Source organism: Ordospora colligata (assembly GCF_000803265.1).
Source record: "Ordospora colligata OC4 chromosome Unknown contig_01, whole genome shotgun sequence".
Lineage (NCBI taxonomy): Eukaryota > Fungi > Microsporidia > Ordosporidae > Ordospora > Ordospora colligata.
Window position 1 is genome coordinate 209916 of NW_014575407.1, and position 13924 is coordinate 223839.

At 38.3% G+C, this 13924-nt stretch overlaps 12 protein-coding genes and 1 non-coding gene across 13 annotated transcripts; 4 read left to right on the forward strand and 9 right to left on the reverse strand.

Moving 5' to 3' along the window:
* Positions 1 to 79: 79 nt before the first annotated feature.
* Positions 80 to 790, reverse strand: M896_011880 (uncharacterized protein; the record flags this gene model as incomplete). Its single annotated transcript, XM_014709089.1, has 1 exon — positions 80 to 790. The coding sequence occupies one exon, from the start codon at positions 788 to 790 to the stop codon at positions 80 to 82; it is 711 nt and encodes a 236-aa protein (XP_014564575.1).
* A 259-nt stretch (positions 791 to 1049) lies between these two features.
* M896_011890 (glucose-6-phosphate isomerase) lies at positions 1050 to 2573 on the reverse strand (the record flags this gene model as incomplete). Its single annotated transcript, XM_014709090.1, has 1 exon — positions 1050 to 2573. One exon carries the CDS (start codon positions 2571 to 2573, stop codon positions 1050 to 1052), a length of 1524 nt encoding a protein of 507 aa, XP_014564576.1.
* A 123-nt stretch (positions 2574 to 2696) lies between these two features.
* On the reverse strand, positions 2697 to 2921 carry M896_011900 (uncharacterized protein; the record flags this gene model as incomplete). The annotated part of the gene is made up of 1 exon (XM_014709091.1): positions 2697 to 2921. One exon carries the CDS (start codon positions 2919 to 2921, stop codon positions 2697 to 2699), a length of 225 nt encoding a protein of 74 aa, XP_014564577.1.
* Positions 2922 to 3146: 225 nt separating this feature from the next.
* On the reverse strand, positions 3147 to 5225 carry M896_011910 (putative serine/threonine kinase; the record flags this gene model as incomplete). Its single annotated transcript, XM_014709092.1, has 1 exon — positions 3147 to 5225. One exon carries the CDS (start codon positions 5223 to 5225, stop codon positions 3147 to 3149), a length of 2079 nt encoding a protein of 692 aa, XP_014564578.1.
* Positions 5226 to 5416: 191 nt separating this feature from the next.
* M896_011920 (Ran GTPase-activating protein) lies at positions 5417 to 6478 on the reverse strand (the record flags this gene model as incomplete). The annotated part of the gene is made up of 1 exon (XM_014709093.1): positions 5417 to 6478. The coding sequence occupies one exon, from the start codon at positions 6476 to 6478 to the stop codon at positions 5417 to 5419; it is 1062 nt and encodes a 353-aa protein (XP_014564579.1).
* Positions 6479 to 6831: 353 nt separating this feature from the next.
* M896_011930 (uncharacterized protein) lies at positions 6832 to 7674 on the forward strand (the record flags this gene model as incomplete). Its single annotated transcript, XM_014709094.1, has 1 exon — positions 6832 to 7674. The coding sequence occupies one exon, from the start codon at positions 6832 to 6834 to the stop codon at positions 7672 to 7674; it is 843 nt and encodes a 280-aa protein (XP_014564580.1).
* Positions 7675 to 7927: 253 nt separating this feature from the next.
* On the forward strand, positions 7928 to 8581 carry M896_011940 (putative ribosomal protein L1; the record flags this gene model as incomplete). Its single annotated transcript, XM_014709095.1, has 1 exon — positions 7928 to 8581. The coding sequence occupies one exon, from the start codon at positions 7928 to 7930 to the stop codon at positions 8579 to 8581; it is 654 nt and encodes a 217-aa protein (XP_014564581.1).
* Positions 8582 to 8689: 108 nt separating this feature from the next.
* Positions 8690 to 8772, reverse strand: M896_011950. Its single transcript has one exon. It is a non-coding gene; the product is annotated as a tRNA-Leu (tRNA).
* Positions 8773 to 9068: 296 nt separating this feature from the next.
* M896_011960 (uncharacterized protein) lies at positions 9069 to 9839 on the reverse strand (the record flags this gene model as incomplete). Its single annotated transcript, XM_014709096.1, has 1 exon — positions 9069 to 9839. One exon carries the CDS (start codon positions 9837 to 9839, stop codon positions 9069 to 9071), a length of 771 nt encoding a protein of 256 aa, XP_014564582.1.
* A 210-nt stretch (positions 9840 to 10049) lies between these two features.
* Positions 10050 to 11210, reverse strand: M896_011970 (putative amino acid transporter; the record flags this gene model as incomplete). Its single annotated transcript, XM_014709097.1, has 1 exon — positions 10050 to 11210. One exon carries the CDS (start codon positions 11208 to 11210, stop codon positions 10050 to 10052), a length of 1161 nt encoding a protein of 386 aa, XP_014564583.1.
* Positions 11211 to 11349: 139 nt separating this feature from the next.
* On the forward strand, positions 11350 to 12069 carry M896_011980 (uncharacterized protein; the record flags this gene model as incomplete). The annotated part of the gene is made up of 1 exon (XM_014709098.1): positions 11350 to 12069. One exon carries the CDS (start codon positions 11350 to 11352, stop codon positions 12067 to 12069), a length of 720 nt encoding a protein of 239 aa, XP_014564584.1.
* Positions 12070 to 12101: 32 nt separating this feature from the next.
* On the forward strand, positions 12102 to 12638 carry M896_011990 (Fcf1 domain-containing protein; the record flags this gene model as incomplete). The annotated part of the gene is made up of 1 exon (XM_014709099.1): positions 12102 to 12638. The coding sequence occupies one exon, from the start codon at positions 12102 to 12104 to the stop codon at positions 12636 to 12638; it is 537 nt and encodes a 178-aa protein (XP_014564585.1).
* Positions 12639 to 12744: 106 nt separating this feature from the next.
* On the reverse strand, positions 12745 to 13785 carry M896_012000 (uncharacterized protein; the record flags this gene model as incomplete). Its single annotated transcript, XM_014709100.1, has 1 exon — positions 12745 to 13785. The coding sequence occupies one exon, from the start codon at positions 13783 to 13785 to the stop codon at positions 12745 to 12747; it is 1041 nt and encodes a 346-aa protein (XP_014564586.1).
* Between the last annotated feature and the right edge of the window lie 139 nt (positions 13786 to 13924).

A 13924-nucleotide genomic window follows, 5' to 3' on the forward strand; every position in this document is an offset into this window, starting at 1 on the left:
GGGTCTTTTCAATTGTGAAAAAATTGCCTTTACAATCCACATATTCAAATGCTAACCTCACACATATACAAAAGCCAAGTCATTCGAGTAATCGCATCAGTTCAATATCTCCATTCTCATGCCCTGTATCAAGGATCTCTTTCATGTCCTTTATCATCATGCTATTCATCTCATGCATCACCTTTCCTATAAATCCACTTATCGCATCTCCAATATTTAATGTTAATGCAGCTTTCATCCCCATTCCACTCACAAGCATCTTAACCAATCCCTGCAGATTACTTGGAACATATAAACTCGACTCCAAGCACTCTGCAACCTCCTTGATGTATTCTCCCTCAATCAGTCTGTAGAAAAACACATTAGATATCTTCAAAGGATCATAAGCACTTCTCCTCGCTTTCTTGCATACATGGCTTGTATCTGATGACCCACATACATAGCAGAATACATATGGCTCATCTCCAAGATCGTATCTTATAAATCCGTTCTTTGTCAGTGACTTGGCATCTTTATCATCCTTTCCCGTAAACATAGCAAGTCTGCTGCAAATCTTGTTCATATTAAACAACGGACATGTCTTCATATGCGAATAATGCTCTTTTGCAGGCACATCTGTTGCCTCCCAACACTCAAGTGTTTTCTTACAATACACACACTGAACAGTCAAACACTCACTTTGAGCAGATACACAAATAAACCCCGCAATACATAGTTTCTCTGGTGTTGCTACTCCATAGTCCTTAGGCCATCCCGCAAAAGTCTTCATTCTGCTCTTGAAGGAAAGCATCACAGGGCCATTTACCCTCTCAATAATCATACATTTGCTACATTATGCATTATGCGTTATGCACTGCAAAAATAAGGATTCAGCACAAGCTGCATCACAACAATTTAATAATATAGTGGCATAATAGTTTAGCAATGTATTAGTCTAACAATCTAGTAACTGAATGACCTAACAACTTAATAACATAGTAATTTAACAACATAGAAAACACCATCATGCTTTAATCAATTCCCAATCCTTCTTTTAAGGCAATTGCCAACTATTCAGAATTCTTGTAAACATGATCCAGAATCTTGTTCGTCGATCCATCATACTTCCCACTCTTCCTACTTCGTATTTCATCGCATACATCAGTGGCTATCTCCTTCCCTAACGTAACTCCAAACTGATCAAACGAATTGATTCCCCAGAACACTCCCTGGATGAATATCTTATGCTCATAATGCGCTATCATTGCTCCAAGTGTTCTTGGTGTAAGCTTTGAGTAGCACATCGTTATCGTCGGTCGATCACCTTCAAAACACTTCTCCTTCTGCTTATCTTTCTTTCCAACCATCAGTGCCCTGCTCTGTGCAACACAGTTAGACACTAATATCTCGTGATACTCCCTCTCACTATGTAGAGGCTGAAGAGGCACCAAAAACTCACAAAGAACCTTCCTTGTGCCCTGATGCAGTAGTTGGAAAAATGAGTGCTGGCTATTCGTTCCCACTCCTCCCCACACTATCATACCCGTGTCATTGCTTGTTGATGGCTTCCCATTGCTTTCCATCTCAGCCTGCTGTAAATACAAATAAAACTTCTCCATGTACCGATCATATGGAACAATACACTTGTTGTTATATCCATTATCAGAGTAAAACATCTCAACTATGGAATGCATAATCTCTGCATTCTGCTTTCCCTTTTGTTTCCTAAACTCCTCATCAATATTACTTCCTCCTCTTAGCATCTCTAGAAATCCATCAAACCCAACATACAATACTATAGACATCCCAACAGCAGACCATAATGAAAACCTCCCTCCTACAAAGTCCCACATTGAAAAAACTTGTTTGATTCCATACTTGCCGACCTCATCCACATTCGAGCTGATCGCAACAAAATGCTCGCTTGCTATCTCCTCCCTGCTTCGTTTCAATCTCTGCTCCATATATCTCATTGCAAGCTCCATGTTCTGAATCGTCTCAATCGTTGTAAATGTCTTGCTTACCACTATAAATAATGCCTTCTCTGCATCAATGCTGTCAAAAACCTCAACTGTGTCCGATGCATCCACATTCGAAATAAAATGTGTCGTAACACCTTTCATGCTGTATCGCTTCAATGCATTACAAACCATTCTAGGCCCAAGATCACTCCCTCCAATGCCTATATTCACAATAGCCTCCAATCGTTTCCCAGTGACTCCACATATTTTTCCTTTCTCAAAGTCATCTGCAAACTGCTTCATCTTCACTAACTCATCATAAACCATCTTCCTGTCTCCATCCAATCCTTCACTGTTGCCATTCTCAACCATATCCAGAATCTCCTTGTTCCTAAGAAGCACGTGCAGAACCTTCCTATCCTCCGTAAAGTTGATCTTTTGACCACAAAACATCGCTTCAATCTTGCTTTCAATTCCACTCATCTTTCCCAGATACTTCTCAATAATCTCATCTGTAAGGTGCGTCTTAGAAAAGTCGTAATGCAAATACTCACATCCAACATCAACCGTCTTGCTCATTTTATCCGCTCGGTGCTCATCCTTCACAAAAAGTTCCTCAATCCTTGTCTCCATGCCCCTCCATAATACCTTCCTTATGTTGTGAAACATGAAACATATGCGCTTGGAATTTCTTGGCAACCAATGCATTCATGTACTTATATCCAATAGCATAATTCTAACTGATTTCAAGAGCTTTCATAACTTTCTAACAACATACAAACTCTTGCACATTGTTGGTGATTTGCTCTTTCCATTTTCAACTTCACTCAATCCCATAACCTCATCTCCGTACTTCTCGCACACATACATCTGTCCATTCACTTCAAATGGTTTATCCAATTTTATCTTTGCAGGTAAATCACTCGCTAACATTCCCTTTGGCGTTTGCACAATATCATATTCATCTACCCTTCTGTCCATGGGCAGCATAATCATTCTCATCTATTATATCAATACTATACTAAATCCCAAATCTAATCATTTATAAACTTACTCATCTTATTAAACTGAATCTCTGATACAATCATATCTAAGGTTAAATATCTTATACACTGAATTTCATACCCAAATCACTCTCATCTTAATCTCATTACATTGAATATCTAAAAACTCATCTTATTTTATTATCATTTGAATTCGCATTCCTCAGCAGCACACAATCTTTCCCTTCTTGAATATAACATTCTTAATAACTCTGCATGAATACACAGAAAGCCCTAGCCTATCCCAATCGTCTTGATACAACGACCTCAGCTCCTCGACAGTCCGTATATCCTGAGCTAGAAGCTTACTTTCCCATACAGACACACACTTCTCCTTTCCAACTAGCTGCGCAATCTCCTCAAGAAATTCCCTGATTCCCATCTCTCCATCATAGTCCTTAGTAGCCGTGCTTGTCGGAAGTTGCTTCTCACGTAGTGGAATCTTATCAATTCCATACAGAATGTTCTTCATTGCTCTACTAGAAAACACCGTAAGGTCAAGCTTGTCCCAGTCTTCATCCACAAGGATCTTCAACTCAAAGACAGTGTCAATGTCATTCGACTTAAACACCTTTATCCAGTTACCTGCTGTCTCAGGCGATCTCTTAGTTGCCACAGACACATCAATTGCAAACTCCTCAATCAACACATCGTTGTCATACTTCTTACTGGGACATTCAAGTCCATCAAAACACTTAATAATCGCAATCCTTCGCTGTTCATCAGATATCCCTCCATCCGTATTCCCAAGCATCTCAGGTGAGTTAAGAGGCGACTTGCATGCATTTCCAACTCTTGTCTCAGAACAGCCCTGATCTTCCTTTCTATCAATTCCTTCACATTCGTTTGGCTTCACTTCCATTTCAGACATCGATTCAGCATCTTCAGTGCTCATTTCTCTATCACTTATTTTATTAAAGTCGTTCCTAATCCCACTCTTTTCCTTCATAGCATCAAAATCCATCTGTTTGATTCCCTCCTCAACTGTTCGTTCATCATCCCTCTCAGTGCTTCTCTCTCCTCCATGCCCCAAGTATCTGGACTTTGCCTTCTCAATCCCTTTTGAAAGTAGCGTTACAAGCGCTTCTCTTTGTTCTTCAGATACCACATCCTCCTCAAGCATCTCATTTGCAACATCTTCAACTGTGTCTTTATTCAAATCATAGTCAAACTTAATAAATCTTGCCATGCTCATGAAAAATAGCTGAAATGTAATTACCTCATCCTTGAATGACAAAAAACTTATCTCCATGTCACTTGCAGGTGCCGTAAGAGGTACTCCAGACATACACTCAGACGGAATGCATTCTCCATTACATGTATTGTTTGCACTGAAAAAGTGGTGTCTTAAGCAATCCACACTGCGCAGTCGGTCCTTCTCAGACACCAAGCAGTTCATAATCAGGTTTCTTAAACACACATCATTGATCGAGCTCAGCACAACAGGCGGCACCCCTCGTATAATCGCCTTATAAACCTCTGCTGCACTGTTGAACTCCTTATAAGGATACGTCCCAGTGGCCATTTCAATCAAGCACATTCCAAACGCATACACATCAATCTTCTCTCCATAGCCCTCTCCTTCAAACATCTCCCTGGCCATAAACTGAGGCGTCCCAACGACCGTGTATCGCTTCATCCTTCGCTCTTTTGCAACACCAAGATCTCCAATCTTCACTTCCCCAAGTGCTGCATTCACAAAGATATTCTCGCATTTAATATCTCTATGTATAATCGGCGGATCTTGGCTATGCATGTACACCAATCCTTCAAGTATATGTCTTCCCCATTTCTTAATCAGCTTCACATTCAGATCGCCAATCTCAGATATATATTGTCTGAGCGTTCCTCCACTCATCAGCTCAGTAATAAATATAAAACTATCTGTTGTGAACCAGTAGTCAAATATCTTCAAGATATTTGGATGTGAAATTGACTTCAACAGTCCTATCTCATTTGCAAATAGCATCCGCTCCTTACCATCGCATGCCCTTCCACTCATTTTTATCTCATTCCAAGCAACCTCCTTCCCTTCCTCCTGATCAATCGCTTTGTAGACCTTCTTAAATGATCCTTCACCAAGAATCGCCTGCAGCCTCTTGTATCTTCCAGGCATCTCCTCGTCTTTCTCTTGCACTCTATTCCCCATATCTACTCTGCGATTGGCCACAATCTTCTCAGCATCAATAACAATTCCTTCAAACAGATCTGTCTCTACATCTTCAGTTTCTTTACAATTCATCCAGAAACTACTCCTCCTACCCCAGCATGCATTTTCTTTTTATCTTCTTCCAAACATTCAAGCGTCTATCATACAAAACTTCAAAACAATTATTCAGCCTTCCTTTATTTCATAGCATTAAGAATGCATGCATAAACACACAAACGATCTATATATACCAAATCATTTCTATGCATAAACAGCAATATTATTTATAGTTTCGCCACCTTTTCTATTAATGACTCTGCTATTTCATCAACATCAGATGTATCGTCCTGTCCCTCACTTACTATTACCTTTCCGCCATGCTCGCTCACCGCTTCAATCACCTTGCTTGAATCCTCATAATAGTTTCCAAACACTATCAGCTCTTTCACAACATTGATCTTGCAGAATTCGCTCAAAGCATCCATTGCATCCTGCTCAAACTCATTGTACGACAGATCTAACACAAGGTCAATCCTTCCTGTATACTCACCAGGAAGGTGCATCGGCACAAACTTTTTGCCTGCCTCTTCCAAAAACTTCTTGACTCCGCTATTTCTCATCATACAGTCACCAACTCTCAACTCCTTCATGTCCCATCCACAATACAATTCCCCTAGTCTTTTGGATCCCTCTTCAGATAAAAAATTGTCTCTCATATCAAGTACCTCAAGCACATGCTTTTCTAATCCATTCAGAAAACTCAGCATCGTCTTCTCTTCAATCGTATTGTATTGAATTCTCAGCTCCTTTATCCCATCAAACTCCTCAAGTGCTTCTCGCAGCTCCTTTGGAAACACAAAAAATCTATTCTGTGCAATGTCAACTACTTCAAGCACACTTTTATCTTCAATTCTCTTCATATACCCTCCAAGTCTATTCCCCCCAATCTCTCCAAGTCCACAATTGTTCATCTTCAGATGCACAAGACTTTTTGTCTCAGAAATAAACATCCCAAACTCTTCAGGAAACTCAGATCCTATCGCATTGTCGCTCAGATCAATCTTTTGTATACGATGCTTCCTCAACATATTTGAAAGAAGTGCAAGATTGTGGCACAGCCTTTCCTTGCCAAGAAGCAGAAAAACACTTGATAAATTGATGATGCGTAAGCTTGTTGCGTTTGCAAGCACTTTGCATATCTCTTCCATAGCTTCCTCTGAAAAACAGTTGCCTGAAAGATCCACTTCAACAAGCTCTTCAATATCATCTTCAATTCGCTTCAAAACATCAGCAACATCTTCCTTTATTGCATACTTCTTTTTCTGGTCTGCTATAGAGAACTTCATTAACGAGGCCTCGGACAAAAATACATTATCATTACTTTATAATCGACGCTAATAGTGCTGCAAGTATACAAGATACAAATGATGCATGAACAGCTTGAATTTGATAAATAAAAAATAATGCAACACATTTATTGAAATATAGCACTCTTTACAGCAATATCTTGTCATAAATACATTGATCGATTGAATTGATTATGTCTATGGTATAAAGCATTATGCATATTTGTAAACAATCGTGCGTAATCTGAAATACATTGCTGAGTAAATCAGAATAATTGATTGGCTGGCAGCATAAGGAGACACACTCCTTTACAACACAGAGCAGTAATATAAGCAATGATGTGTATATCAGCATGCTCAGTTGCAGAGCAGATACTGAACTCGACTCTAGCAGCTCTTCTGAAGACTCACAGTATAACAATCACCAGAAATGCTCAATAATAAGTAAAGTCGATACATATTCGACAAATACAGGAAAAAATATCAAGCAATACTGTGCAGATGATCGATCGAATTCATCATGCACAGAAGTATGCATGCTGCATTGTAAAGTAGCTAAGCATAGTTCTCTATCAAGTTTGCAAAGATGTAGCTTAGGAAAAACCTCAAACACTAATGCAGTAATAAAAAGCAGTACAGTTACAGAACAACATAGCGATGAAAACACACATAATGGCAATTCTAGTTCGGAAGTAGATGAAAAACTGATATCTTTACAATATCTGATTATTCAAGCAGAGATAGAAATGCAGAACATCATCGGAGAACGAATTAATCATTACATGGAAATGAACAAGAGCCTGAATGAGAAGAAAAAAGAAATCAGAAGGAGAAAGAGAGAAGTTCTGGGAGAAATAAACATATCCGAGAAACACGTACAGAAGCCATTGTTTGAAGAGAAGGCATATAAGCATTTATCTACAGAAACACTAGATCCAGCAGATGACAAAATCGAATGTTTTGCCGACTTTGAAACATCCATGTTCACATACAAGGCAAGGAACGGAATCAAAATGTACATTTGCCCATATGAAGGATGCACAATGGAATTGCCCACTGTGAGTAGAATTAAACGACATTATATTGTGCATACTAGACTACGACCTTTTAAATGCCTGAACAAAGACTGTAGCAAAAGATTTTCAAGAAAGGACAATATGCTTCAACATTATAAGGTTCATTGCAACTACACATGACAATCTGAAGCTGATATGTAATTGATTATGTATTAACACAAATATCTGTTTTATATTACAGTGTTTATAGATACATTTTAATAAAGTAGGTTGTTTAATATGTTATGTGCATAATATTTATTGTGTAAGGCTTGGCTTACAAAAGGATCGTAATATTTATGGCTGGGTTTACTGAGCAAGATACAATTATGGTTTGAAGCCATAGTAAGTGCAGTAACGAAAAGCTTTAAATTTTTTTACTCAGCAGGGGCTAATGATTCACAAGCAGGATGATCAGCTGGCATTTCTTGAAGCCAAGAGGATAACTGGAGTGATTGAGCGCCTGAAGGCTGGATGTAAGCCAGAGAAGGTGGATACAATACAGATACAAGTGAATCTCAAGGGGTATGATGCTAAGAAGGACAACAAGGTGTCGAAGGACATGGTTTTTCCATACAAGGTGCGAAGAGCGGACAAAGTGATTGTGATTGCGGACGAAGCACGCATGAAGGAATGCACAGAGAAGGATATACCGTGTGTGTCAATTGAGGAGATCAGTGCAGACAGCAAGAAGTCTATACGTGAAAGACTGTTTAAGACGAATAAGTACTTTATTTTATGCCCTGGGTATCAGAAGGTTTATCAGTTGAAGAACATTCTTAGACATGGAAAGACTCCGTATATAATGAAGAATGATGACGATGTTTCGAAAGTGTTTGAGCAGGCAAAGAAGTCGTATAAGTTGAGAATCAAGGACTTTGCAGTTACTTCGTTCCCGGTAGGACATACTGGGATGGATCCTGAGCACATATATGAAAATATTAGGTGCGGGATGGGATTGCTTATTTCATACCTGAAGAAAGGGCAGCAGAGTCTTAACGGAGTGATGATTAAGACGAACCAGGCAAGCCCAATAACGCTTTATTAAATCGTTTTATCTTTTTGGTGTTATTCTAGCCTGATGTATCAAGCTTTTTATGCCTTGTATTGAGCATACTGAGTGTAAATAAAACAAAATATAATGTTCAAAACGGAGTGGTGACGGTGGGGTTCGAACCCACGACATCATACGATAGCAGATCTTAAGTCTGCCGCCTTCGACCGCTCGGCCACATCACCCGCAACAAATATTAAGTATTTCGTTTCAGAATGTATAACTATTTATTAATATATTTATTTATTTGATCAATCACTTTCAATAATCATTCATTGATGTAATCATTGTAAATAAGCATACTCAATAATTTACTCTCATCAAATATTCGTCAATAAAAACATTCAACATGCCTATAACAATCACTAGCAAAAACATTATCAGCATATTATCTTATCCTTAATAACACACTCTTTAATCTTACACCGTTCGGCATAACAACAGCCTTATAACATAAAAAATCAACATTTAGCAGAAACGGTCAGTTTATTAATAAGCTTTTAGATGTTCCCACCATATTCCCTAGCATCCTCTGTAAACTCTTGAAATTAACTGTTGAGTTCAAAAATGGCTCCACAACTTCAGTGAATATCCTCATCCCATACCTTGAGATTCCAAGCTCAAGATTCGTTATGGCAAACTTTGATTCCTCAAGATAATTCAAATCGTTATCAGTCTGTGCTTTCAGAAGCTCGTTGAACTCATAATTGTATTCACTTCCCTCTGTTTTTTCTTTATTCACCATCAAATCTAGTTTTTTAAAGCTTTCATTCAGTGAAGGCATTGTATTCACTAACAGCGGCCCTTGAATCATTGCCCAGAACGTCTCCAACTCACTGTCTTCGCTATGAATCGTATACATTTCAGAAACAATCTCTTTTCTCATCTGATCACTCATTATACTTTCAACAGATTCATACCATGTACGAAACTTTCCGATTTCTTTGCTGAAATACGTTACTATGGGTGCCATGCTAAGACTCAGGTCTGAATAGAAACTACCCTCCATGCTTGAAGTTGGACTCACTGTACTCATAATTGCCGATAGTGGAACTCCATCTTGTATTTCAGCAGCTATCGCAGGATTCTTCAATAGGCCAATTCCACTATGTGAAGGTCCACTAAGGAATGGAATCTTCATCTGGTTCAATGCTACCTCATCAACAACTGGCTCAATTGTAGATTGTCCCACTTCAGATACCCAGCATATCATTCGGTTCAGCAAGACCGACACTGCAAAAATCCCTTTCATCACTTCAAACACACAATATCGAAAATTTATACTTTGTGACTCATTCTGAGACACATGTTTCAGCTTACAATATCCATAGTGTTCAATCAACATGCATATCCCATCAATCAACATGCATCTACATATACAACTTCATTCTTCTGTATATTCCCAGCATTCTCTCACCTTCAACTCTACAAATCCAAATAAATCAAATAGTCAGGTACATTCTCATGGGCGAGCAAAGAGCGAGGCAAACGCTGCCATTCCATACAAAAGAACAAAAAGCGCCATGATCTTCCTAACTTCAAGCCTTCGGTGCTTGAAAGCCATGAAATGATACACTGATGCAAATCCAAAACACATCAATGTTGAAAACGACCCACCTATAATCTCGCATAACCTCTCCATCTTGTTCACACTCATCGCAGTTACTAATGCTAAAGCCATTATGAACAAACTAGTAACAAACCTTAAATGTCCATACTTCTTTTCAATAGAATACTTTGCTCCAAACAAGTTTAGAAAATACGTTCTACATGGATGCATCTGCAGTGGAATCGACATCATAACTACAAAGAAATAGAAAACAGCCACAGTGTTTCGTATTCCACTCGGAAGATTCTCAAAAAAGTTTTCCTTCATTTTGTCGCCAAAAGCTAGGTAGCTTGTAACACCAAACACTATGTATATAAGAGACGCTGTACTTAGTACAAGAAACGTAGTAAGCTTTAGCATTGATTTGTTGCTTGCTTTCATTTCGTTCTGAACAGAAAAAATATTTTGATGACATGTAAATCCAAAGACAAAGCTTCCAAGCTCGCCAAACAGCTTGTGATTGCTGGTAACTGTATGTTGCATCACTACATCACTAGATTTAGCATAGATGACAACTGAAGAAGCCACAAGCGCCATTACAGCAATCAATCCAAACAGAGATGTGTATCTCAGCTTGTCTATTCTATGCATAATAACAAACGGGAAAATACACACGGTTATTACAAAAAGACATAGATTTGGATATTCATCCTGTATCCCAAGTATTGCACTTACTGTTCTAGGCACATTGTTTTTGAGTAAAACAAGATATGCAATGCATACAAGAAAACACTTTACAGACACAGTAACATTCACAATATTCTGCAGTGGCGGATATATGTATCTAGCGAGTGTAGACATTGAGTTATCTAATCCATAGAAGTCGTTCAAGTCGATGTACATCCATAGCCCAAACAGAGATGCCAGTGCAGAGATCAGCGTCAGAGCTATTGTGTACCATAAACCATACGTCTTAAACAGAAACGGATATCTCAAAATTCCAGATCCAATGGTTGTCTTTATGAGATTAATGAATATCGACATGCTTTCGTTCCTTAGTTCATTTTTTTTCATATCAGATGGGTCTTGATAGAATACATAAATCGGCTATGACGTAATGCATCGCATCCAAACAATACAAATAGCGCATATTGTAGAGATCGCATTCTGATACGCTGTATTGCTCAATAGAATGTTGCACTCACCCCTTCTGATGGAAGAAGACACACAACCCAATCAGATTGATGGATCAAGCACATCGGTTGAACCTGCAACAAGCACTAGGAAGAACCTATCTCTGCATCGATGTTTCATAAACACTGAAACATTTGCCAGGATGCAACGAATAATGGAAACACATAGTCAATTCAGAGAATGCATCCGTGATGGGAATTGTCTGTATATCTCATATGCAGTGGCCCTTGTAGATCTTGTATGTACTGAGAATAAGTTATTTGAAACACTGTTGAATGTATTTGATCAGATAAATTCGAGGTTTATTTCACGCGGGATTGAAAAGTTGGGCTTTTCAGGTTTTCATGAAACATTTGTTGAAGTGCTGAAAGGCGTTATGGATGGTACTCTCATAGTGGAAGATATTCCGCTATACACATGGTATGATTGCGTTGCGTATCTGAGACTTGTTGTGTCCACAGAGCTGAAGTGCAATTCAGATATGTACCAGTTATACATTCCAGACATGGGTGTTGATGAATACTGCTCAATACACGTGAATCCGTTCTTCAAGCATGCAGGATGCATCGAGATCTGTGCACTTTCAAATAGCATGCCTATAGCAATTAAGATTGTGGACGTTGGAAAGGACGTAATTGATACATATGCAGATCACAATCAAAGTATCTCAATACTTTATGCACACAGTCATTTCGAGCCATTGTATGAGCATGAATCTTCGCTTGATGAGCTCGTGTGAAATATTGAAATAAACATGACTATGGAGGGGTAATGTCAGTAAAGCATGCAGTAAAGAGCAAAAAAGTCATAAATGTAATGAAAAGAAAGAAAGTTGAGGTGGTTAAGGAAAACATAGAGATGGAAGAGAATCCGAGAAACACAGATGCATTTCTACTCAACCATGTGTTCAGACCTCCATACAGCATTATTGTGGATACAAACTTCATCAACGATTGTATAAGAAAGAAGCAAGACATAGAGCATCAGTTGATGAAGGCCGTTAATGGAAGCATAAAGATGTGCGTTACAGAATGTGTTATTGGAGAGCTTGAAAAGTTAGGAAGACCATTTAGAGTGGCATTATCACTCATGAGAGATGGCAAGGTGCAGAGGCTAGAATGCAATCATAAAGGCACATATGCAGATGACTGCATTTTAAACAGAGTGTCTGCACACAGATGCTACATTGTTGCAACATCAGATACTGCTCTAAAACAACGAATACGAGCCATTCCTGGTGTTCCATTGGTAACATACAGAGGACAAAGGTGCTTTGTTGAACGACTTATTCTGCCAACATTATTCTAATATTATTATTAAAGCGACGATAGAACACTCCATAATAAAAATGCTTTCATAAATGAGTTTATTATTAAGAACTACATAAATAACTTTTATTAAATATCAGTTTATGTCAATAATTTATAAAATATCCACGGATACTAGATCCACATGCTATAACCAGCATGTTTTTAACCCAGCCAACACCTATAATACATTTATCTACTGCAATCCTTCGTATCTCTTCTCCACTACCTATGTTTACAATAGAGACTGTATATTGCGATGCCTGCGCTACTATATCATGAGTTCCTATCGCCAGTGCAGTGCTCAATCTAATACTTGTTTTTATAAACGACTTTTGATTATTGTTCATAACAAGCATGCCTGAGGAAGAAGTTCCAATAACCTTTGTATTTCCTTTCATGTCAACTGCAGTAACATTATAACCAAGTTTGTATTTCTTGCATTCTCCGTTAAAATGCCATTCATACGTATTTCCATCAATACACACAAACTCTACTGTATCCTCACTTACTGATACAAACACAACCTTGGTTTTGAACTCATTCACCTTTTTAAGCTCTTGATCATACACATAGCATCCTCCATTATATGTCCCAATGAAAATCACATCTCCTTTGAATGTCATACTTGTCACATCTTCTGCAATTTCAAGCAATATATTGGCATCATCAATTCTAATAATCTTCCCTTCACTATCATATGCTAGCAATCTATCTCCAACCGCCATTCCTCTTATCCCACGACATTCCACTGTTGCTTCCTGATAAATCATCTTATCAATACACGAGTAAATATTCAAAATTCCGCTGTAAGTGCAGCACCATATCTTCAAATTCTCATCAGCAACTTTCAGAAACATCACTGTATCATCAAGATCAACACACACATCCGGTGTGCTTTGATAATCAATTTCATACTCAACAGTCACCCCTTTCTCAACTTCAAGTTCTCTTGCAACTATATTACTATCAATGCTCCCTTCAAATGGTATTCCAGCAATGTAAAGTCTGTATTTACCTTCCATCCCAAGAACTGTTTTCAGATATCTTTTGATATCTTCTGCTGTAAATCTTCTCTCAACATGAAGAGAATCATGCTCAATCTCTGGACGTATCCTATCAATCAGTCTCACTAAAACAGTATCCATGGGTCACTTCACATGCTTACTTTTGACCAATTTACATCGCACATGAACAAAATCTTACATAAAATCAATTAACTTACATCGCACATGTACACCTTGCATAAAATCAACCAATTTAATACGCATAATCAGTCACGCATCA